This window comes from Echinococcus granulosus (assembly GCF_000524195.1).
Source record: "Echinococcus granulosus chromosome Unknown EG_S00001, whole genome shotgun sequence".
Taxonomy (NCBI): Eukaryota; Metazoa; Platyhelminthes; class Cestoda; order Cyclophyllidea; family Taeniidae; genus Echinococcus; species Echinococcus granulosus.
Window position 1 is genome coordinate 3361210 of NW_020170381.1, and position 26403 is coordinate 3387612.

The window sequence follows — 26403 nt, forward strand, 5'->3', positions numbered from 1 at the left end:
GTTAACAGCACTCCTGAAGAACACGGAGCTGGGGTAGTTGCCAGAGATAATCATCATTTTATAACTCCTCTGTCAGGGTACGTTGCAGAGTCTTCCATCCGCAGTACGTAACATTCCTTCGTCCCCGGTAAGGTTTAATATTTGGAAATGGAAATTAGGGTAGTTATTCTTTAGGGTAGGGTTCGCTAACCGCTGCCACCAATGCGGCGCGCCGAGAGCCACCCAAAGACGAAAAAGTCACAATGCTTAGGCCGAATGTTTTATCGACGTAGAGAAGGTCTGAGGGCTACTGACGTGGTCCGGGAGCCATCCCGCCCAGCAGAGGTACAGAGGGGGGGCCTCAATAGTCCTTAAAACCAAAACGATGAGTTAAACGAACAATAAAGGGACTACGGAACTTTATATTGCCCCGTGATGCAAGTTCAGCTACAAACCGCCAAGGTCGATGTTGATATGCATCTTGCACTCGCCTCATGTCGTGTCGCTTTGTGCAACCCACTAGAAGCGTGGGCCTAATCGCCTTTACGGTCCACTTCACGTCTTCGCCTGGTACCATGACGGCGTGAAAGCTGCTGTCCTCATTATACATTCACACTCACTCTGCGGCTCTTGGAGTTGCGTGATACTTCACCTATAAGGCACGCGTCAATAGCCTGTCGGTGAAGGTGTCTCACTTCCCACGCACTTGTGTGATCCGTAACTGAGTTAGTGAGGCTAAGCATTGGGGGGTGCAATCTCCTCACGAAGTTATATCTGCAATTGTGTGCTAGACTAGTTTAGGGTAATCCAGTAATTGACACGTAAATGTGGTGCAAAGATTTTCAGCTTATGCTCCTCTTATGAGTACAAGCGACTGGATTTTAGGACGTGGCTGTGAATGGGCAATAGGTTTTGCCCCTTTCATCTGCTGATTGTTAAGCTGTGGTGTTGGATAAATATTTTGTTGCTCTCACAATTATTCTACTAGCCACAAATAAGTAGAAGAGGGCAAATCCTTGTTTAACCAGAATGACTAGGACGCTGAGCTGAACGAGGCCAACAGATCATGGCATGACTTCAACAGAAGACAAACGCAAACCGTGTGTCGGACCTAATATGAGTTTTTTTTTTTGGTAAAGACCACCACCATGCACACTGCAGACATGCGAATTTGCTCCGGTAAATCTTTAACTTCTACATTTGTACAAATCCATAGTCCCTGGCTATTTATTAGTTGACAAGGAAGGAAATTTGAAAAAGCTTTGTACAGAACTCACTGCGAAACCTGAGCAGACGGACGAGGTTGGCCCCAATGACCTATTTGTATATCCAGATTAGGCTAGAATATAAAACCAAAACGCCGTCGGACCCGTCTCATCCACAATCAATAAAACTAGACTTTAAAAATGGGTAAAGGGAAGCCCCTTCCCCCTCCCCTGGGGATGCCCCCCGGTCAGTTACTAGGATAGGGGGACGAACTGGTGAGTGTGCGTAGGCACTTCGGAAGCGGGGGAGCTGTGACCTACTTCGCAAAATTGCTCGACGCCACTGAACCCACCACCCCTGTGGTGGCTTGTAAAATGATTCCACAAAATCCTTGCACACTAAGCACAACTGACCCGTAACAGACGCACCAAGCCAAAAGTTGCTCACAACAATGATAGCGTTCGGGACGAACCGCAAGTTAACTCCTCCGCTTCCCGAGCAATCCCTAACACAGCAGGACACCCCTTCTCGGTGACTTGATCCGGCGAAAGAAAACTGTGGCGAGGAAACGCCAAGAAGGCAAAACATTCATTTGGTTTTTAACGCAGCTTCTCGACAGCCCACCCCACGAGCCTAGGATTCTGGTGGTAGGGAAGGATGGCGCCTTCTGACCCAATTCCTCCGTGTGAGCGGTCCCAAACGGCTAACAACACAGTTTTGAACACCAACATCAAGTAGGTGACCGTTTGATAGTTTTGAAAGGTGAGAATGGTGGTACTAATACACAGGGAAGGTGAGCAAGCCATTGGCCGATGGCGACCCAGGCTCTAGGACTCACAGTTTCTTCAAAAGGAGAGTAGAGAACGCGGGCAGGCGGTGAGGGCGATCATGCCTTGGGACGAGGCCGACGAATTTTTAGAAAAAAGGAGGACGAATGGTCAACAACCCTCACAAAGCTTCCAGATAGAGACCCTCTCAACTATGGCCGAAAATGTTTATTATTGAAGTTGATTTAAGGATAAATCGCACCATGTATGCGTGAGATTTCGTCAATGATTATAAGTTTAATAATGATAGGAACCGTAATTTTTTGTATACCAATGGCGCGCGCGTAGATGCAGAAATGCGGAGCAGGTTGCATGCCTGATCGTTCCAATCGGCGACAGCCACCGGAAAAAGTGTCATGCCTTATCTTTACTTGTACTGCGGAGGGTGAACACGGGCATTACTGAACGCGAGTACTACAGGAAGTGCTTTGAGTGCTATGAAAGAGATTGAGAAAGAGAACGTCAGTGGAGAGAAGTCTGCCTGCTTGTGAGATATAGCAAGGAGGATCGGAGCAATCCTTGAAAGACACAAAAAGGCGGGATGAGAAACTATACAATCTTGTTAGTGCGGGCATTGTACGTCGATCGGAGGCCGTAGCGCAGGATGGAAAGACGGCGGACGGGAGGTTCAGGACATGGGCAGGGGTAGGGGAGCTCGCCTTCCCAAATATGCAAATCAGGGAGTCTGTAGAGCGAAAGGACTAATCGCACGACAAAGAGGATATTTCAATAACACCGGTTTGGTGCCTCGCACGGGCAAGAGATTTCGCGTGTAGTGATGAACCATAATGGGTACAGTGGGGTACGGTTGACTGTACTCGCCGAGAATGAAGGCCTCGGATTTGGGATCGTAGGAAATCTTCATGTGCAAGAAGTCCCGGTCGCGCCTTGAGAGAAGGAAAGGGATTACTAAATAGTGATAGAGCTATAGCTCGCTCAGCAGTTTCACACAGCTTAGTTTTATGATTTGGCATCAATTTAAGAGGAAATTGAGAAACTTTTCTCTCAATTTTCGATAGACTTCTAGAAATGATGGTGACGCCTCAAATGGATGAAAATGTGCCTCCACTTCAAGAGTAGGGAAAATCGTTCTTAAAAGTAAATTAAATTCCGCTAAGTAAATGGTGATTGCACTCAAAACAACTTCGCAGTTTGGCAAGTGTCTATAACGTAAATCGGTTTCAATTTTTGATTGAGCCAATACAGTTGCTTAGACTTTGTTTTCCTCGAAAAGTATTTAGCTATGGGAAGGTATTTTAAAGCATCATACTGTGACGTTGCTTAATTATCAAGCGCCAGGCCTCGGACACCAGGAAAAAGTCCTCAATTAATGGTTCATGTGTATACAGGCGGCTCACGTGGAACTGTGCATCAAGTAACATTTGTCATTTCAGCAGCAGATGTCAGCACAAAGTAGTGACAACTAGTCTCCTGTTTAGGGCAGAAGAACGCCATAGGAAGTAATTATACATAACTGCAGTAACCGAAAAAATAATTGGTGAGTGTAAGTATCCCCAGGTAAGCATGTATTGGGTAATTGTTGATAAAAGAACAAGGGGCAAATCTCGCACTTTTGAGTTATACGTTTGATTCCAGCTCTTCTGGACAAGAGCCTCGTCCTGAAGCCCTGCAAAAAGCAAGCAGTGTCAAAGTGTATTAGAAATAAGGGCGTACTGTAGGGAGTGTTACCCCACCTATATCTTAAAGGTTTGGCTTGGCCAGAATACAGTAGACGTCGAGAATTCAACAAGGTCCAAACATGCACTCGTTCAACAGATAGGATTACTTCCAACGCAATCACCGGTTACAATCTCGATATTAGAGTAGCTGAAGATTGATAACACGTCCATGCGAATACACCGTCCCAAATGGCTAAACACCCCCGGGCATGATTTTGAATGTGCGACAACTACTGCGATAAACAAGAGGTGGATATTAAAAGAAGTCAGTGTAAACACAATGAACGCGGGGTGCTGCCACTTCGTATGCGGATGGCTGTACGGGAACCACAGCTACGCCCACAAGCCCAATCTCTTCGTCTATCTCAAATAGACATTTGTGCATATAAACTACAAAAAGTCCACTATCTTACATCCGCTTTCCTGCAGCCTCGGCAAACGGCGCCGGATACTGCGTAGCGCCCCAAATTTTGCGCATGCGCAAGCAATCAATCTGTGAATACGTTTCCCATTTGTAGAAAGGTAGCAACCAAGTCCCAAATCTCTCTATAAGGGAGCACTACCGGTGACCACTCTGAACTCCCTAACCATTGCTATTGTAATTCTTGGACTGAGAAACACACACACTCGGTTTGGCGCGGACAAGGACAAGTGGTTAGCACTAACCTTATGGACAGAGAGAATGCGGCCTTGCTGGTCTCACTAGTGCGCACAAGGAAGCTGCCTGGAGGAGCTGAACGAAGTAGCGACTCAGCCTCCGCACGTGGCAAATGACCGTGAAACCACCTGAAGAGGAGAAGGGATGGTGCATTGAAAGCTGTTTGTTACTGCAACCGTGACAACGCCTGCTCAAAAGCAGTCACGCGCGAGCAGCCAGGCCCGTTGCAGACAGCATCAACGCTGCCGCACGCGCATGCACCCGCGTCTACCCGACTGGTGCGCCCGTGTCCGCCGATCGATAAGCACACGCGCGCGGACACGCAAACGGATGCACGTGTGCATGCATGCACGCACGCATGAGGGCTTTCGCTCAGGAGCGGTTGCGACGGCGGCGTGCAAGCGTTTTAGGCAAAACAAACTCTCTCAGTCTGCAAAACTGCACGATCTGGTTGCACACTGCACACTAAATAGGATCTCACTTCCCTCTTTTGGAATTCCAAATAGAAGGAAGGTTTCCCAAATGAAAGGTGGCAATAAAATGGGTTCTGCGATCGCGAACCGAAGTAGACCACGCTCGAATTCACTATCTCTTGGTGCTTCCCTTAACCCTTCCCCATACATCTTAACATAACCGAAGTTGTGAAATTGGCGGCGTGGGCAATTCCCAGTAGCGAACAGCTCAAACAGAAAATGATGAAACAGGAAATTAATGATGAGCAATATGATCCATCAAAGTACAAGACCACCAACAGAAGTTTACAAGCCATCGTACTTGGCAGTTCGCGCCGCTTCAATAACCTGCTGGGTCCACGCCATTATAATAATGCACGCTATACATAGCCAAACAGAGGACAGTTCCCCACTTTTGAATTCTTCACATAGAACCTCGTGTTCGAGCTCCTTTTTAGTGATTTAGAAATGTTTGACTAAGCACAGGGTCAAGCAAAGGATCCGCCAATTTTTGAAGGCTTTAATGCCGCTTCATTCTAAATTAAATGGTTTCTAACCTAGGGAAAGTTGTGCATATCCAATGCTCAGCATCCAGCTGGAGGACTTATTGATGGATTAAGTGCAAGTTGAACGGCCTTCTAAACCCATATGCAATAAAGCGCTATCGTGAACACAGATCTACTCTTTGTCGTGCTTGTCCAAACCACAAGCGAGACAAAACACTACACAACAGACGCCTTTTTGTCTTTAAAAAGCAACCTTTACTCACGGTTGTTCCTCAACCGGCAAAGAGACTAGAGCCGCTAGATCAGCCGCTCTTTTGCCACGATTACGTCCAGTAACAAGGACCTGCGGTCGCCCACTGTGTGGCACACCGACCTTAGTGGAGGTCGACCTCCTCTCCATCGGGAAGCCAGCCTCATCCCCGGTAGGGACGGTGATAGGCTGCGTGGGATGGTGGTAGTGGTTTTGCTGTCGTCTACGTTGACCGCTCACAAGTTGGTGCTGCGGCCACACCATGTAGGCCTGGGCGGGCGCCGTTTGGTACTCAAACACCCGACCATCTGCCCAAACACCCTCGTCAGCACTCATCTTCGCACCTATATGGGGCGGACAGGAGACTTGACTCTGGAAGAAGTAGCCTCCGCCAGGAGGCACATCGCCAGGCGAGGTGGTGTTGGAGGAAGAGGAAGAGAAGAAGACGTGTCGGCCATGATAGACAGGTAAGGAGGTGGCGTCCTGGGGCGAGAGGACGAGCCCCGAGTCGGTGAGATGAACGGCCTTCATGCGTCGACAGATGCGCTGTTGCTGACGCTGGTCGTGGAGGTTGGAGGAGTTTGAAGAGGCGTCGTCACAACCAGGCCAGTTGATGAGCGACTGTGTCATCATGTCCGCATTCGCAACTGCTGCAGCTGCGAGAGCTTTGCGCTGATTGGCTCCCGAGGGGCGCTGATGACGAGCGCTAGAGCGAGCGCTTGGATGGTGTCGAACATCGCAACCTACGCGCACAAACTGGCCCGCTGACTCATTGCCTAAATCCAGGGGGAGAAAGAGTGAGTGAAAGGGAGGGGAGGATAGGGTGGGGAAAAGGAAGACAAATCAGACCGATTACTTACATCTTACCAATGGGTTTAGTGTGGCTCCGGTAGTCAATATATCAACCCATAAATGTAAATCAGTGCACTACGCCGTGGAGCAGTGATTTATTCCGGTGGACGGATTACGAAACCAGCGTCAGTTAAGGTGGAAAGTGTTATGTGTGAGAAAATAAGATGAAACTTTGTAACTTTAAAGGTTGGAAAAAAACCATGTGGTGTAAGGTGGGTAAAGCGTACTGTGAGGATGTGGATGTTCTGCGGACTAAACGTGACGTCTCAACTGGCTGACCCAAGATGTCTGATTCCGGTAGGTGGGGCACACTCATTAGGCATTGAGTGTTTCGGTTAATATACGCACCGTCTAATTAGTTATGGAAAGGAGGATCATGGAGTCACGGTAACATGGAGCCACGCTCAGGAACACCTAGGAAAATTCTACGCTACATCAAAATGGGGTCGTAGGCCACAGAATATTTCTTGATATAACGATTACTAGTGAACGGCCTACATGAGCTCAGGGAATGTGATAAACGCAACTAAATGAGTCTCTAATGGGACCAAATGCAAGCAACCGAAACGTCTTTGCAAAAAACTTGAATAACGATGGAAGTGGGAAATTTTGCCCACATCGATTCATGAGCCATATTGGCCGTTGAAAGTTGCTGTGCTGTCAGCGGCATTTTTCTTACCAAAACGCCCCAACTGGGGCAGACTGGTGCACTTAGCCGCGCGAACACGTAAATTCACGTTCATAATGACCGTTGGGTGAATTTATGGATAGCCTTACCGCTAATGAGCCATTGGTGAAAAAAAACGTGAAACAATACCCAGGTGAATCACATCTTCCAGGTTCCGTAAAGGACCCCCGGGAGAGAAAACTATCAATGTGGAAAACTTATTATCCATCATCTCAGGCAATTCAACATGGGTAGGATCTGCTGAAAACCGTAGATCAAACATTCACGTAGGGATTTGAGCGACCTAACGCCTAAAAACACAATAAAAACGAAGAGTTTCCCACAGTAAAGCCCATGCGTGGAGCCATCATTGCCCAGTGAGCTTTTATTGCGGCTCCCTAGGAGATCCATTTTCACCAATGTACTCAAAATGAGTAGTATTTCGGTTTTAAGAAAGAAATTTTAAAGAAGCAATTTACAAATGCGGTTGAGTATCACCATAACCCACTGTTTACGAAACACTTTGTTAAGTGTAACTAAATAACTGCTCTACAGGTCGTAATTCCATCAGTTAAACGAAATGAAATTAGTACGAAATCCCAAGTTCAAATGTAGAATATAATTTATGCGTGTGTTCACTCGCAAGATGTCAAATTGTGGTCATATTATGTACCAGTTTGGAGAATGTAATCGAAATTATCATTCCAAACTGCATCAAACATGCGAAGACTATGCCTTCCTGCATACGGAAAACAATGCCAACATTTAAGTCAATAATGGAGTTAATCTAGCCCAAGAAACCCGCAAGTGACAGCAAGAATAAGAGGAAGGGAAGAATTCAATACACTCTGACAAAATTATCCAAAATGGAAGCTAAATTACCAGCAATGGAAGAGATGTCGGGACAGATAAGGGAGATCAACGAAGATAGTGAAACAAGGGCAATAAAACATCCTGTCAAAATTGCTCCAGTAAGGTCGCCTTCTGGAATGCCTCCTCAAGAAAAAGAGGAACATACCAGTGCGCCCATAGTGAGGAAAAGTTACTTCAAAAGTATTCGGGCGATACGAGGGCCAGAACCGTAAAGGGCCTTCGAAGTAATGAAGATGGAATGCACTCCACCACAGACAACACAGAACCGACCCTCGTGTAAACGGTAAGAGGGTAGGCTTACGAATTGGTTTTGCCAGTTGGTTAGCTTTTTAACAAGATACCTCTGGCGCCTAAGAAGCTTAAATAAGCCACAGAAAAGCTGTCTTGGTCTTTCAGGAGAGAAAAAGGGAACTATATCTACTTTTTACGAAGCCAGAGCTTTTTAGAGTGATGACGGAGTAGGCGGATTGTGCAGAAGTAAATCCAGCAAAAATGACGAGTCCTGGTACAGATATTGTACGCTCTGCAACTGAGAGCCGTCTTTCCATAGCATCTAGAATTTCTAGTCTTCTTTACTTCATCTGACCAGAACTCGGATGTGCTTGTTAAATCTACTAAGGAGGAAGGCGAAGAAATTGTCCCTCACCCATATTCTGCTCATAAACCTTGAAAACTTGAAAGCCTCGGGGTTTATGGGGAAAGTTAAGTATCACTCACTACTCAAAATTACAGTTTTGATAGGGAAAACAGTAAAATTTTTAGTGCTAGCGACTTTAAATAAATGCATCTGCACTACTTACCAGCGAAGGGCGAATGAACAGTGATAGCAACATTTACAAATAAAAAAATATGAGACTCAACTTAAAAATGGACATCTTGGTGACAGCCTGAGTCAAATCCCGGAGGCACTTTGGTAGATTGCCAGTTTGCACAGATACGCATACTCACGAGTCGCCACTAAAGCCGTGGAATTCAACGCCTCAACCCCATCAGCGTCAATGAATGAAACTGACAAAATAACACATTCAAAGTGCTCAAGAAAGGAATGGAAAAGCAGTAGACAGTTGGCAGAATGAACCCACCATCAGGAACGGATTCGCCGTTCCCGAACGGGACAGAACACGCATGAAGTAATTGAGGTGACACGTTAAGCTTAATTTCATAAACATCTGTCTACCTTTGAAACTCAGCCAAACATTTAAGAAAATTTTTCTGAATGAGCGGGATGGGGAACGAGGTTGCAGATAACCAGCGTTCATTAATCACAAAATACTTGCAAAATATGAGATTGCGGGCTCCACCTGACTTCCTACTTCATTAGTGTTTCATTGTTACAATATGAATCCACCACTTCAGACAAACAATTCAACATAACAGTTGTACAACTTAAATGAGTCTGGTAGTAGAACCGCTGCTTTCTTACGCCTCTCATCCGCATAATCGCAAAGTTGTAAAATGCTAAATTCAATATAACCGACGGCGGCATCTGGGATAGCGATACGAGGAACAGGACTGCCCATTTTGCCTCTTTATGAGAGCTTATTAATTTGAGTATTCGAAATACCCTGTCTTGGAGCTGTCACTCTCGACGTGAAAGACAACCCAGCACTCAAGCGCTGCGCACTCACCCCATACTCCTCTACCTGACAAAAACGATTGCTGTCCAGTGGACACTTGCGTCCCAAAACCGTTTTATGGACAATACAACGGGAGCAAGAATACGAGAAAATTGAGAGAAGTGGTTTAAATGTAAGTCACTCTTGCCCCTTCTACTCCCCAAATCCGATTTTGAAGATGTAATAAAGAAGGCAAAGAGTGGAACGTAACCAGTAGCTAAACTGGCGAGTAAATTTAGCTATCGCTGCCATCTCACCGTAAGGCAGTCGTGGTACATGTGAGAATAAGATCTATTCATGGCACTTCCAACGAGTGTGCTTTTCATCAAGCTCCGACATCGTTTCTTGCTCTCAATCACAGTCACAACAATAAAGCATAGGTCTTCACCGTCATACAATAATGAACGTAAACGTAAACAGAAATTAATGCTTCGCATAAAAGGTGCTGGTTTTTTTGGACAACTTCCTCGAAATCGCTTTCGAGCGATTTGTGGATTGACGCCATTAGATGAAGTACTAGATGTCGGTTTGCACCATAATTAGAGTAAATACTTATAATTAGTCAAAATACGGTCAGATAATTACTGATAGCGAGTGAGTGTAGGACACAAATTGCTGATAATTTGCTTTAGAACCGCGCATGCTGCACAGATGATTCACTTCGAGTCGAAATCGGAACACCGACCACTAGAAAATTCACGGCATATTGTGTGTGAAGGCCACGACCCCTGGACGGAGTCTACGGTGGAATCTCTGCATTATCAATACAAAAAGTGCGCCCGCACTGTACTCTCAATTACAGTAGAAGGGGTGAGAGTCCACCCTGCTGTTATGACTCATTTGGAAGCGAGGCTAGCAGGTAGGTCGAGTTTGGTGATTGGAGGAGTGGTGGTAGTGTCGGGAGGAAAGAAGGACAGATCCAGACCACCGGCAATAATCATGGGACCTCCAGGGGTGTCGCTGTTATAGGGTGGCCATAAATAAACTAATGCTTTTAAGTGAAGAATCCCGTAGGCCTGTCAATCAAACATCTCTAACGGCGGCCCAATTTTTGCTGGCCAGCACCATGCTGGGTATATGAATAGACTGTGAAATACAAGTGCTTCTAGGGGGACGATCGAAGGTAAAGAAGTACGCCCCAATGGTGCTGCTAAATTGGAAAAGACCCCGGTAATCGTGGCAACAACTCGAACAATCTTCCCGCATTGAAGGCAGATCGGGCTTACTATTACGACTCCTGAGGACTGTGTTAAGAAATTCCAGTCGATCTCTCAAAGTGAACAGTCGAATGATGACAACTACTCGGACAATTGACTCAGTCAGGCTAATAAGAAGTGCCAAAAATGAATAAACACACGAAAATGAAGCCCACTCTACTCTGGAGGATCATCTTTACCACCTTATTAAACAACGTTAAGAGGGATCTGTCTACACTGAATCCTGACCATATTTTCTTTTGTACAAAGAAGGAAATTGCTAAGAAAACCCCTATTATGCATAATTAAAAGTATGAGCGCATAACACAACAATTGCGCGGAAGAAAAGCACAGACTGTTCTAAATAGGGAAAGGAAAAGAAGGAAAACGAGTGCCTCTTCTGGCCTATCAGGATCTGGGAGGATAACGCTTTATTAGGAAAGCAGCCTCGAGGCAAGCTTTGCGAAAGCCTCAAAGGATTGCCAGTTTTAATTAGGCGGGTTTCTGCCTGGGGTCGACAATTCAATGGCTTACTACGACAAATCACAACGGCCTACATAAATACTTTGATGGGATGATCAAATGTAAGCAGTGGTAGTCCAAATAGATGGAACCATATTAAAGACCTATGATCACCTATCATTTCGGATAGAAGAGGAGAACTGCCAACCACCGAGAAAAATTGGCACGAATTTACGGGAAAACACAGCGTTGCAACGACAATTACTACCGAACCACATAACGGAGTAGACATTGCGACAATGTGGCATTCCCTTCAGAAGGAAATGTCTGAAGAATTTTCTGGATACACAAACAGATGGAGAATTTCCGGCACGGAGAAGTATGAACCCCGATTACATCGAAGATAAATAAAAGGACTGATGTTGTAGGTTATTGGTAGCAAAAGGAAACTAAAACTGGGTAGAACTTGCACAAGAAAGATTGGTAAGTAGAATGACCTCCTTCGATGGAACCAAAAAAAGCCCAAAGCAAAGCTAAAGGGTAGCAAAATTGCTACTAAATGAAAGAATAACAAGAACTGGAACAGCGTTCGATCAAATAAGTCATAAAATTGTGCCTATCTACAGTTTTTACGTTTGTTTCAATGCAAGATCACCTATTGTTATAGCGGTAAATTCGCTGGCTGGTTGCAAAAGCATTCAGCATAAATTGAATCCACCACCCAAAATGATGTATTGGTCGAGGTGTAAGATAACAACAAAAGATTAAAGGATCTGTTCCTTAAACCCCCACGCCCGCGTAAGTGGGGAGGAGAGAAATGCAGCACAAAAGAAGGCGTGACCTTTGGTACCCCTTTGCACTTTACCTCCTCAAAAGATTTTCAGTTGCAAACATCGTCAACAGCATACCGTGACTACAGGAATTGCAACTTTGCCTGCATACCGCCGTTGTTCCCGTGGCCGTCTGGACAGATATCATCGCCTGACCCCAGACTTGTTAAATTATGCGATCATCGCTGTTGGCAAAAGCGGCGGGGTGGGGAGGGATGAAGAAGATCGAAGCAAGGGGATATCTTCATTTCCGCCCCTCAGGTTCTCGTAAAAACCAAGCTTTACCTCTCTTGAACAGTGGAAGTAGTACCAGCCAGCACCACCCCCTGCGTAGACACTCATCGAGACGTATCATTGCAAAGTCGTCTTCTGTGGGTTGAGGACAGCGGCAAATCATTCTCCACACCGCTCTTTGATCTCACCGCCTGGAACACACATACTGCACAATTATGTTGCTCTAATGGCTAGCGAACTGGGAGGGCGTAAATTTGGGGTCACTTTTGCATGCGTTTGCGTGTGTCGGGTGTCAAGTCGGTGGAGTAATTAGGGCGACCATCAACATCTTCAATGATTCACAGTATCATTTTGAACCACTGGTGTCCGATTCGCCTATCCCACGATTAACCGCAACGTTTAGAAGAACACGGCTTAAAAAGCGACAATAGCTTAATTCCCATAACTTGTGGTAAAACGGAATGGCAGGTCTCAGGGGTAGTTGAAAGTACTGAAAAGCAAAAACAGAAAAGGCGTTACCCAGAATGGACAGGTAGACATTGCACTCATGAATTGCCACCACCGGCGTCGCCCAAATGGTAAACAGATTAAGGTAGATGAAGATCGTTACATCCGAGAACTGCTTGTTTAGCGACTTCGTCCCTAATAATTGCTCCCTAAATCGTACTGCAGAATAAAGTAACCTTTAGAAATAACTACACGTTGGCCATCAAGTGGCTGGTGCTTGCAATGTTCAGGAATAGATTATGAAATAGACTTAGAATAAATACCTAATCTTTGCATCTAGAAAGACCACCTTTCAACCAAAAGTCATGAATTCTGTGCTGCAAGACGGTGGTCATCAACGCGATCTTCCATTTTTCTTAAGAACAGTAAATTTTACTGCACAAGCCGAAATCCATGAAGTTCATGCTGCTTCACTAATGTACCCGACCTAAATTAATGGGGCCTAGTTAGAAGGCGTCTCCTTCAAAGCGCCTTAAAATATGACTGATTGGATGGGTTTATTCGTAGTCGAGAAATACTTTGTTCTTAACCGAGAGAAGGAGATGATACATGATTTTGTTGGCGCGTGAGAAGGCAACTTTACTACAAAGTGAGCCGCGTTGTTTTTTGTACCTTGATGTCAAGGTTGGATTTCGAAAACATTGATAGATTTTCACTTTGCACGATGTGACGAATTTGGTTGACTCAAGTAATGCAATTCAACGTAGAAATTTCGCATCATTCAACATCAGAAAAGGTAGATTGCTGCAAGTGCTCAGAAATGTTATCCCTAGCCTTAGTAGCTAAAAATGCAGCCACCTAAACGGTCCAAAGACAATTTGATCACAGTTGAGCAAAGCTACAGCTGCCTTCTTATAGATGTATACCATTAGCGTTACTGACAACCACCAAATGGCGGGAAACAAGTGTAGCATAATAGAGTTTAAAAGGGTAAGGGGCAGGGAACTATGACAAACGGTGTTATTACGGTCGTAGAACCGGAAGCACCAATCCCCAACACGTGATGCGGAAGTTGGGAAAGGAAAGGCCACCGACGGCTGTGCATGTGGGCGTGTGCGCAGGCGACAAGAGCAGCTGTAGCGGCACCAGTAGTGGTAGGAGCGATGGTGATCAAAGACAGAAGGCTCCCGTAGTAGCTGACTAAACACGCACATCACGTGATAGTTCTACCCAAATACATCCTCGCTTTTACCTTTATGGCCTGAAATTCCGCAACGTACACCTAAACGTGGTAGTGGTAGTTATGCATTCCGGTTCATGGGGTAGTTTTTTAGTTGGATGAAACCCCGAAACGCCTACATTGTGAACAAATACACGCTGGCACGTCACATGTACTTTGATTCGCTATGCAGGATTCAAAGCCGCATACATGCATCGTCCAGTGAAAATGAACATTGCACAGCAAACATGAGCAATTTCCCCAAATTGCATAAAAGCATGGTTTCAATTGAGAATGGAAATTGAGGCATAATGGCTCCGAGGTAACTTGACATCTAGTTGGCTTGTACCCTGACGCCTACCATTTAAACCCTTCAATTATACTAATTAAATTGGACAAAGTGAATAGAATGCATACGCAACAAGACATGGTTGTGGCAGCAAGACAAATCCTTTCTGATAATTCTAAAAATCATGACATAGGCATGAAAGCCCACTGCAGGCAGCCCCCCGTCTTGAGTGCAGACGAGAACACTACTTTGTTAGTGATGGCTAACATTACCAAACCTTGGGATAATAAAAATGTAGAGATTTTCATACAGTTTTAATGCGTACCACAATTTCACCTGGAGTAAATCATAAGGAGAGGGCGTTAAAGGAGACATATTGACCCTAATAAAGAAGTTAAGAGGAAAAAAACATGCCGTCTCAAATTATTTTTCCTCGAACTCACAACGCTATTTACCGCGAGCAACTCTTTCTTTTTTTTCGTCAAAGCGACTGATTAGGGCCTTACTTGGACTTGTTCTGCAGCTGCTGCTTAATTTGCATAAAAACAGACGCACAATCATCGCTGAAGTAAATGTAAACAAAATTGGGGGAAAATAAGTTTTTGTTTTCTACTGAGAACAAAAAAATTTCATTGTCCAGATTTGGACTTAACAAGAACACCCATGAAGTCATGACCTAGTATTGTTTATAAATGAAAGTTCAGGAGAAGTACAATTCAAAGAATAAAAATCTCATCCTTACATTCACGTATGACACCAGGACGAAAAATTGGAATACATGCGGTGAGAAAATGTGATCATGACAAAGTGCAAGAACCATTTAGTGTTTCTGCATAGGCGTGGGTGGAATGCCCACACTGAAGTCCGCGAATAGCGGTTTCGGAGATAATGATCAATTCCTACGCAATGGTTTCAATAGATGTTGTAACAATTAGTGCAGCAAAACCAACTACGACGGCAAAAAACAATATCTTATCTTTGAGAAACAACACCGAGTCGAAGGGAACAAGTTGCCTGTACAGTTAAGGGGGAATTATGAAGCCTCATAAGCTCATAGCCAATTAAATCCCCGAAAACACACCTGCAGTACACTGAAACAGAGTTATCCACCTGTAGAATTCTATGATCACTCAAATTTAACCCTGAGTATACTGTACCACAAAATATCTTGGAGTGGTCAAAACTGATTTGCGAGAATGTTACCCACCATCACAGGCCACAGCGGCAGCCCAAACGTCGCCAGTGGCGACCACTGTGCGCGCTTCCGCCATGCCCGAGGAGTCCGAGTTCATACGTACAGCGCGTCTACCACCGGAGCTGCCATTTGTGGGTGTCTCCGCGGCATCCACAAAGTCGTCACCGAAGCTCCGAGTGGTGCGGCGACGCCCACGGTGCTGCGACTGTGAGCGACCACCAGCGACAAGACTAAGCGGACCTGAGTTAAGGCCGCCATCAGTGAGGTCCTCACAGCCGCTCTGCGACTTCGACGATCGGTGCCCGATCGACCGTGGGGCGCGATGATGCAGTGCTGCCGCCTCCGAATGCCGTGGAGGGACCCACTGAGGTAGATTACCAGAAAAATCGATAGCCGTAGCGGTGGCTGGCGCGACGCGTTCCCAGGGTACCACCGACCGACCGTCGACGCCAGACTTTGTCTGACGCTGTTGGACCTTCACCCTCTCCGAGTCCTCTTTCGACTTGACGATAGGTACGGCCTCAGACACCGGTGGCTGGCCGTCAAGGTCGGTTATAGGTGGCTATATAGAAACGAATTTACTCTTTTTGAGACAGAATGTTGGAAAGCGTTGTCCGCTATTTCAATTTTCCCAATAATTTAATTCTCATAAATGAAATACCAAACCCCGAAATATACAAGATCCGTTTACTGAAAGCGTAATTACTACAACATTGTTGGCACATTGACAGAACATGCACATCGAAGAATATAGAATTAAGTATAGGGAATTAATGAACAAAAATCAGGGCTGTTGGGTGAGAAATAAGTTACATTACACACTCATGGAGTATATTTGCAGAATATCGACAAACAAAACGAATTTATAGCATGCACGATGGTGAAGTACTGGTGTTGAGGAATATTCCCGTAGTAGTGTTAACCGCCATCCTCACAGGTTTGGTAATAACCTGCACCACATAAAAAACGCTAGAATGAGAAAATCTTCCTTTGAGGAAGCCAACATAAGCGACTGGAACTAAAACTCCATTCACCCCCGAAATTTTTCGATAGCTGACAGGCTGTGATGAATGCGCGAGGCATGGTAACTTCGAGTTATTTATCTGGTAAAAAAGGACGCAGATCTCGTTGTTTAATTATGTGGGTCATGTTCTTTTCTACTGTTTCTCTGGATAAACAAAACAATTTCGGCCTGAATCGAACTGGGAAAACTGCACATAACACGCCTCACGGTCGAAGTTTCTAGCTTGCATTGGCCTTTTATCATTGGATGGTAATAAAAACCTATCACATCTACCGCCACCCCAGTTTCCGGGTGCAGGGTCGGCGAGATTGTAGTAGTCTGGCGTAAGATAAATCGGTTGCCACGCTTTCTGGTCGCGGTGTAGCGAAATAAGGGCTTTTGTAAGCGTATGCCAGGTATCACGGATTAGAGAATTGTGGCAGCGGTAACGTAGAAAATGTGGCGTTCACTAATAGTCGCCGCAGCTATTGTTAACGTCCGTACGGCCGACCAAACAGCCCCTTCAGAGATAGGTGGATAGTCATATGCGTGGATTTGTAAATAATGGGAGGAGTAATACGGTTACTCAAATCCGATGGGTCTACTAATAAGAGATTAGCATAGCAAATGTGACCGATCTGGAGCAGGCTCACTGTTGCAATGGGTCTGTTAAGCTTTTGGTTGAACGGAACCAATGAAACAATTAAAGCGCAATTAGACCTCTAGAAGAAAAGCTTCATCAACCAAGGAACGCCTCCGATCGGTCCATACACATGGGCAAGGCAGTACCATCGAAGAATTACGTGAAACAATGGAATGAACTTGAGTTAATCATACCGATAAAATTTAAACACTTTTTGTAAAAAGCCCTAACTATCCCAAAATAATGCGGGTGGAAAGAACAGGCATGAAGCGGAATCACAAGACAGAAGTGCGACATCCGGTATGCGTCTACACAACGATGAGATTAATGACGCAATCTTTTCGGCCTTTTTCTTATTCCAACATCAACTATAACCACTTTGAATCATCTAAAGACTATACTAACATAAACAAGCAGTTATTTATTACGGACACTGTTGAAAAGTAGTAGTTTTACCTATACGTAAAACAAGATTTTGTGGTCCTTTTATGTCTACACTTCCTGCAACAGAAATCCCTCGAATATTAATTAGAGGCAGTGAGAGGTTGAGAAGCCAGACAAATCTGCTTGAAATGTCTGTAGTTACTGACACAAAGTGGAAAGTCAGGAAAGGTAACTATTAACGTGAAACAGTTCCTGACCATATTTTCAGTCACAAAGTATGTGTAAGGCAGACCATAGTTTGATTTAACTATTAGGTAGATGCAACCAATCAAAGACACCCGAAATGTGGAAATAAGACATCAAATCATCCTTTTATTTCGGAGCGGCAGTATTGAAAGGTGGGCAGCGGGTCAGCGCGGGATCTTGAAATCCCGACCTAAAAACTAGGCATGAAAAGTAGACAAAAGCATTACTAGACTCTGTATGAAGTGACTTACCACTGTCAATCCACGACACTACCAATACAAAATAAACCATAAGTACCATTTAACACCTTTTCTTCGTAAGTGGCAAGACTATGCAGGAATGTTGAAGAGAATCTGAATCAAGTAGTTTTTTAAAATGCGTACTAAACTACGCAAATGAAATCTGATTCATTAGTAAGATATGAAGAGACACGTCAATCACAAATTTTTAGTCCAAATCTCCCCCCACAACAAGCTCATCCATAAAATCATAGGAAATTGTGATAAAGAGGAAAGGTCAAATCGGAACAGTTTTAGCAGAATAGTTGACGGCTTCGGAACAAGGCAAGGCCAAACGAATTGCATCAAATTAAAAATAACAGACAAACCTGGCATTGACACTAGTTTGGAAGGTGTGCTACAAAAGGATCCCGCAATATCAAACTTTAGCGACAAACCTCGTAAACACATTGCTGGACACAAAAATAAGACACCCTTTTAAGGTTTGAAACACGAATAAGTTTGCTAGAACGAGACGTACCGTTATGAAAACCCATATGAGGTCAGCACTCCAGTATCATATACAGCTTTACTCACCACCTGACAAAAAACTAGGTCAAAGGTTTCCTCAAACTCAGAGGACATTTTCCGACCAAATGCGCCGAAAACGCGGTGATAGATGAAAATGTGGTATTTTACAAATCTTCAAAAAAGTTGTTTGACAAACGTGGATTAGATTTTTTGAAAGCTTGATCAGCACTACAAAAAGACATTGGTTTATTTGAACATCAGTTGCAGCAAATTTCTTAAGGCTTTGAGTAAAACCAAATGCATTAATGGCGGGAATTGGAAGGCGATTGCTTAGCCTTAAGTCCACTCATCCGTGTACGCGCAAGAGATGTAATGTTATCGCCAGGAGCAACCTACGTCAATGGGAGCGGTGATCGAGGTTTTGGGGTCCCTTGGAGGGATGGCTGGGGGAGAAGGAGGTTGCTCTGTCGAGAGATCGGTTACAGGAGGTGGGGGAGGCAGATTGAGGAGGAAGCTTGCAACCGAGGTTCGTCCACCCCCATTGACGGTGATATTTTCCTGCGGTGATGATGTCGGCGAAAGTGGAAGTAGCGTGATTGCATCACCGGGATCCACTTTAGTCACTTTCTGGTCATCATCCATCTCGAATGAGCGACAGTGCTCATGATAACGCCCCGGCTGACTGTCCACCGGCTCGTTGGCATGCAGTGAGAGATGAAGCGGTGTAGGGGGTGGAGGTGGAAACCAATTGGAGTTGTTGAGGGGCGTTGGAGTTGCTACACCATCGGCCGGATCGGTTTCGGCAGGAAGAGCATAATCACCTTTGCCAGCAGGTACTGCTTTAGGGTTTGTGTTCTAAAGTAGGCATAAATCGTCATTAACCAGTGCAGTTCGTTATTACATCGAATTTTGGAGTCAAAGTAGCCACTTTGATAGGCTTCTCTAAACTAAAATACCTCTAAGTGTCCAATTTTATTTGATATAGATTCAGTGTCAAAGCGTAACTAGCTAAGTAGATGAAAAGAAACTGATTTTATGCGATTTTGTGACTGGACCAACGTATTTATAGTTTTGAATCGGCTGTAAGGGTAGAGTGGATTAGCGAAAGGTTATTTTAGTATTCACGACCCGCAAGCCGACACAAAATATAAATGTCAATAGTGGCGCGTCAAAGATGAAATATTTCCGAAATATAAGGTCACCGAAGTAAGGAGCTGGAAATGCTTTTGACGAAGTGGGAAGATTTTATAAACGCGAATTAAATATGCGGCCAAAAATGAGTCCCATTTCAAGAGAGGACGATCTTACCTATGAATAGGCCAGAAATTTGCACTTTATGGCTTTTAGTTATTTTAATATCTATAGAAAACCATGCTATGTGAATACGAGGAATGGTTATGACAATAACATAAATTGTCTTTTGTATGTAATTTCGTTTGGAGGACTATCATAGCTTTTGAGCTGAAAATAAGGCTTGCAGATGACAAAAAAATATTAAGTTATGCGTAGTTAAATTTAAAGAAAACCCAACCGTTTGCATGAATCCTTGAAAAAGTAGTGAATTATTAATCCGTCCCAACTCGTCAAGTAGCTAGCACGAAAACGGTTCCAAAACAAATTTCCTCTCCACGTATGCCGAAAACCGGGGTTACCTATTTATTTCAACAGGTTCTAGCACATTGAGCTCGGAGTTGGATTTTGTGACACCTAACATTAGCGTTCAAGCTCAATTTTCCCAACATTCCGACATCATCACAAGTGTATGTTGGTATCAAGTTTACCCGCTGCTGAGAAGAGTCATAGGTTATCTCTTTAGCTAGTTCACTAATTTCAAAAGTAAAAATGATTAGTACACAATACAAACGCAGCGAATCCCACTTGGTGAATTTGGCAGACTAATACGCAACTAGATTGCCATCTGCATGAGGCAGTGCAAATCAAAGGGCTTTGGTCATCTGGAACGAGTAAGCTGTTCATGATGCAGTCAAGTACATGGAGAAAAATTTGTAATCAAAAGCTCTTCTTCCGATCACATCAAATTACCTATCAAACTAACATGAAGTACCAATACAACACTATCTAAGAAGGGCAACGTGTCTGTCTTCCGTTGTCTTCAGCTTGAATTCCACTAACGGCTATAATAAATCCTTCTCAAGGCCGAATAGCAGACATCCCATTATTTTGTTTATCTTATTGTGCTTGGGCTTGAATCAACACACTTTAGGAATTTTTATGTATATTCTTATCCACAATAGTGATCAAACGGGTGGAGAGTAATCAGCCAAGAGTTGAAAGAAAGTCATACAAAAGTATACCAATCAAAAAGTAAACACTTCCTATTGGTGTAGCCAAAAATAAAATTCCCGAGACGTGGTCATTAAAATCTTTCAAGCAGCGCTGGATACGGCACTCCATAATGTACTCAAAGCCGTAATTGAAACTATAGCTACCAAGCCACTGTCAAGCCCTTTGTCAACATGGCAACGTAAACGCCCAGTTCATAAAAAAACCAGAAGGAGGGTGATTGTTAACGCAGAACCGGTAAACCAATGCGTCGTGGCTGAATAGCACCACTGAATTGTGTAAAAATGGGGCCTACCGACTGATTGGCTGATTGTACTGCAGACGACGTGAACGTTGAGATGGTGGCATTGGCGGGGGCGGTGGATGTGGTCACTACCTTAGCAACATTAGAATCCGAGATGGTGCTGGAATTGAGTGCCACGACTTTGGCGGAAGAGGGGGCGGAGGTAAGCGAGCAAATGCTCTCACATGTGGCTGCACCATCCGGAGGTCCTCGGCCGCCTTGTTGGCGCTGTTGCTGCTGCTGTGTCGACGCGGAGGTTTGAAGGCCAAAACGCGCCAGACGGATATCCCACGCGTCGTCGTAGGAGGGTCCGCTACGCCTTGACGAGGTCAATTTCTGGCCGACTTTCTCGAGGGCGGCAGAATTCTGCGTCGTGGCTGGAACGATGCATACAAACAACTTTTGGACTAGATGACGACACCCACTTTTATCACATAGCACGCGTTTATGCAGTTTGATATTCAGGACATTAGTGAAGCGATTTTAAAATCCCATGGGACTTATTTAAGACTTTGAACTGGTGATAGCACCGTCATAAAGGTAGATGCTTCTTAGAAGTGAAAAAAATAAATCAATTTTTGATGGCCAAAGCTAGCGTCGTGAAAGTTGTAGCAGATTGGCCCTGCACGTCAGGCCTATTTAGTGTATGAAGAGAATCGAATACAAAGGTGAAGCATCTGCTGATTGCTTGCATAATTAGAGCCGAGTTTTGGAAGATGGGACAAGGAAAAACATATGGCTCATTCATATTTCCTACAAAGTCAAAAGCCGAGGACAGGCTTATACGATTTGAAGTTGCCAGGTGTGTGCACAGTTGGTCACTGTCTCAGAACTTTGACGTGGGAAGAAAGGCAGAATACGAAGGAGAAGGCTCAATAGCTGATGAAATGTGGCGCTTGAAATTACGATACCTTGAAAGAACTGAGCCTAAAACATCAGCAAAGTTGCAGAACTTAATGGAGCGAGAACGCCCAAGTCCAAATACATGTGTTATAGGATAAGATTTGAAGATTATCTCGCTATTTCGACGTCTGACAAATATGAGTTGACAGGACACCTTTGTTAAAGTACCTGTTTGCAATTCAAACGATACAAAGTTCCCGAACCAACGAAAGGATACACCTAAACTGCGCATGAAGTCGGTCTAATCAGCAATGCAAGTAGTCATGTCACCTCAGAATCACAAAAGGCAATCGCAAATGTGCAGGTTGTTCACACGAAGTCTGGAATGCAGTTGAAGATTTGTCTTTTTTTATTTGTACATGAGAAATAACCACCCCATGAGAGCCAGCCACGGCTGCAGACCATCACACATCAAGTGGGTCAGGGAACTATCCTTGGTCTGGTTCCCAAAACATATACTGAAGTGGTGAAAAAGTACGCTGGTGTGGTGGGTAGAATATCTTTTACTTACTTGAAGTTTTTTTCAAACATTCCAGCAGCACGGTACTATATGGGTTACCCAAAAGTACGCAAAGGGGTCAGGATATCATACAGGCTAGACAAATGGAAGGAAACGCTGTCTGCAAAGGTGTATTCAGAAATAAGATTAATAAAATTTAGGTACCCAATGGGATCGTGGTACGGAACATGGGTGACGAACGGCTTCGCCGAGTTATGATAAGGGTAGTTTTCCAACAATTTGATCTGGTATTGGCTGCTACAAGAGGCTGGTGAAAGGAGATGCATGAATAGGCACAGAAGCAAAGCAGTAACTCGGTATCAATTAGTACAGTGAGGTACCTAATGAGAGGAAAGGCAATGGACGCCTGTATGATAGAGGGACAAGAGAGAACCAAGGCTTGAGCCGGCGGTACCAACCGCGTGAGTAGGGCATGCATGTTAATGCACACATTACCTCATACTGACTAAGGATGGCCGTGAGTCAGACCCATCCTGACCGCTTCCTGAAGAGTGCCAGATTTTGGCATTTCCAGGTCTTACAATAACATTAGACTGTCTTTTTTTCTATCGTTTCGCTTACACTTGATGACTGGGTCATTTCACATCCGTCAGTTCAGTCACACAGAAGAGGCAATTGGTTGGAGTAACAATCCAGCCTAACAGGCGCACACGCACACAAAATGAAAGTAGACTACAGCACTATTAATCAAATGCAAACGTTTTTAATCACACTGAAATGAATGAGACACTTAAAATTACAAGCTGATGAAGAATGGACACGAGGGAGAGTGGATCTAGAAGGAATTATTAGGATGAATGGCCCTGGGCACGCAGAGGTCTTCTCGTGCATAACAGTAATTCCTAGCCACATGTAGCATGGATTAGTGCATGCAATCATCGAACTGGAGGAAAGTTATGGCCAAAGCTGTTACAGTCTCATGAAGAATTTGCTTTGCAAAAGGCAATGGTTTATGAAAACGAACAGTAAAAACACGTACATGGTTGGAGTACCAGAATCATGACCAAATTTGCATTTAGGGCAAGATCGTGAGGGAATAAACAAAAAACTCGATCAAAGGCAAGAGAGCATAATTTTGGCGTATGTGCGATAGAAAAGGAGAAGCTCATTTCAATGCTCCTAAACAGGATCCAATGGACAGAAAAGGAGTGTAAGAAAAAGAACCCAAACAGGCCTGCGACGACCGAGCACCCAGTAGGAGGTCAACGGCGCGGTCCCACACGAGGAGTGGGACGGTCATGCTGAGAAAAATTTCGACTACTGAAGTGAACAAACCTCCGGAAAATCCTAATTCCAAGCAGACATTGGCCTTTTACAAGATCAACCTTGCCAATTGCCCGCATCGATTCGGTCAGTCCTACTGTATAGTTTTACCCATATTTGGATTTGCGCTAGATATAAGGGTATTGGAGATGAAAGCAGAATAAGATGAGCAATAAAACGATAGAAGAGCCTTTGTTACGAGGTAGAAGCCGATTACATGCTATGCAAACATCCACTTCAACCAATAACAAAAACGACTTTTTACAATTGAGAAATAAGGGGTTTTTGAATTTCCAACAGACCTATGCGAAATACAAGGAACGATTTGGTAACAGGGGCACTGCCAATTAAGCTCATACCTAGGATATTTCCGGCGTAGTACTGATGAACTACAAAATAGCCTTGACGAAACACTTACTTAAATACTAAAAACATAAAGGTCAGATAAACGAGAAACAGTCTGACCAAATATTAGTAATGCACAACAGTAACCGTAGGGTAGTGCCATTTCCTCAACCCCAAATACAATATGGGAAACATGAATGGGTCTCTTAAGAACGTTACTTTATGACTTCATTCATCACAAAATAGCAGTGACGTTGGCACTTTTCTTTCTAAAACACTAGACAAAACAAATAGACACTTTTTCCTGAAATAAAAAGAAAACGAAAACACCACAATTGTAATTACTAGACCAGACTCGCCAAAGTGTATTAACACTAAGCAGCCAAAATTTTTAGGACAAAATTTGCATTTTTACAAATGAATTGAAGTGAACCGTTGTCAGTACTACAGACTTTAAAAGTGAAAGGAAATAAGGTGATATTTCAAAATCAAACTTACTACGGAATAATAAATCAAATATTTAGAACGCCTGATAATGAAACCATACTTCCAGTATGCGAATTTGCCAGTTGAGGAAGTAGCGATAACGCTGTTTTACGCCTTCGTTGAAAAGAATGATTTTACTATTCATTAAATTTATAAAAGCGTTGGCAGGATAGATTTAAAACAACAATTCAAAAGAAATTTAAGACGACCACATAATCGACTGTTTCCTAATTCATCTTCACAGCACAGTATCTAAGTGCGACGAAATTCCTTCCAAAAAGAAACCACTAAGTAATATCCTCATAGTACTGTCATAGGTTTACCAAAGTGCGTTTGTAAAACCTCTTTCAGAAATATTGCACTCCTTAGCTCACGTAAAGGGAGCAGAATTGTTACACAAGGAAAGCAAGGAAAGTGTGCACCACGAATTATACTTCCCTTATGCTATAGCTCATTTATGGACACCCACTGGATGGAATAGGCAGCTACCAAAAAAGGGCAAAGAGATCACCAAAGGGACCCCTAGGAAAGAGTGTAGATTGCAATTCTACTAAATGTGGTGGGTGTTGCAACACGTCTCAACCTCTACTTCCCTGAAGGCAGGGGACTCTTAAAACGACATGCTCGCTACCCGGGAAGGAAATCAGTAAAAGATTGTATATGTTTGCAAAATAAAAGCGTCATAATGCCTAGGCATGCAAAAGTAAGCTCAAGGGAGAACTAAATAATCTCATTGCCTTGAAAACTGAATCCATTGTGGAAGAGGAAGGAGACACCTACGAGGAATGCGTTGGTGTAAGGGGAATCAACCCTATTAGACATTAAACGCCGCCAAATGTCCCTACTTTGGCGCGGAAAACGTCCACGACCCGTTTTCAGAAAGATAAGTGCTTTCTTGTAACAACGCGTGGCAGATTTTGCCTAGTGAATTGAAGGTGATAAAAAGTGCTTCTTTCTGTTGGAGCCTTTTTAGATATCCCATTTGGGCAAAAGTTAATGGTTAAAATAAGCCATAAACAGAGGCGAAAGATGATGTTTGTACCCTTTTCCACCACTTATTGCAAATTATTCTAGTTCACCCGGCATGATTAACATGTTTTACTACAAGCATGCACACAAAGCGCCCGAACTCCCGCTTCAAAAGTACACGCATGAAAATTCACATAAAGGCGGTCGAACAAACAAACACAAGTATTGTACGCTGAAAATCATAAAACGCCGCATACAGTTACGTCTCGGATATTAGACAGGACAGGAAAAAGATATCCACATTCCCAACTCAACGAAATGCCAGTAAATAGTTTATCCAAATACCACGAGAAAACCCGCAACACTGATGCATCAAAGCACTTTGGAAAAATGGATTCGCTGAACCCATTTATGAAAAGCGAATCGTACAATCATATCATCATCACGTGATTAATGACATCAAGCTACCACCTAAGATGTAGAAAAGCAGGTCGTCCACTTGCAAAAAACAAGTTGGGAATCAGACGGCAAAAAAGACTGGTTTTGAAGATATAAGGTCACAAATTAAACCAGATTTGATAGTTTACCTATCAAGCGGACGTGTGTGTGCATTGAAGAGTCCATAAACGCTTTCAATCGCGTTTTACGGAACCTTAATTTCGCGACAGTGGGCGGGGAAAATTAAACATGCATTTAAGAAGGTATACACACAGGGGCCTGAAAACAGGCAGCAATAATGGTGAGTGTGTCCATTTGCAATAACCATTACGTGTCTAAAGTGCTTTCGCACACCGACTTGCCCCACGAATGGTATTGTACCTACACATCCATTAACCTATTGGGTTTGCCTTTCCGTTGAGGTGCCCCC

At 44.0% G+C, this 26403-nt stretch overlaps 1 protein-coding gene across 1 annotated transcript in view; it reads right to left on the bottom strand. All coding sequences in view use genetic code 11, as the record gives it.

Moving 5' to 3' along the window:
- Positions 1-1252: 1252 nt before the first annotated feature.
- EGR_00366 (SH2 domain-containing adapter protein F) overlaps positions 1253-26403 on the bottom strand; it is a gene marked incomplete at both ends in the record, with an annotated part of 33086 nt that continues 7935 nt past the window's right edge. Inside the window, 9 exons of the mRNA XM_024489615.1 lie at positions 1253-1318; positions 2568-2697; positions 2747-2899; positions 4358-4477; positions 5571-6333; positions 8898-8957; positions 15450-15999; positions 18859-19317; positions 21062-21426. Of these exons, the coding sequence (XP_024356293.1) occupies positions 1253-1318; positions 2568-2697; positions 2747-2899; positions 4358-4477; positions 5571-6333; positions 8898-8957; positions 15450-15999; positions 18859-19317; positions 21062-21426 (2666 nt within the window). The remainder of the gene's footprint in view (positions 1319-2567; positions 2698-2746; positions 2900-4357; positions 4478-5570; positions 6334-8897; positions 8958-15449; positions 16000-18858; positions 19318-21061; positions 21427-26403) is intronic.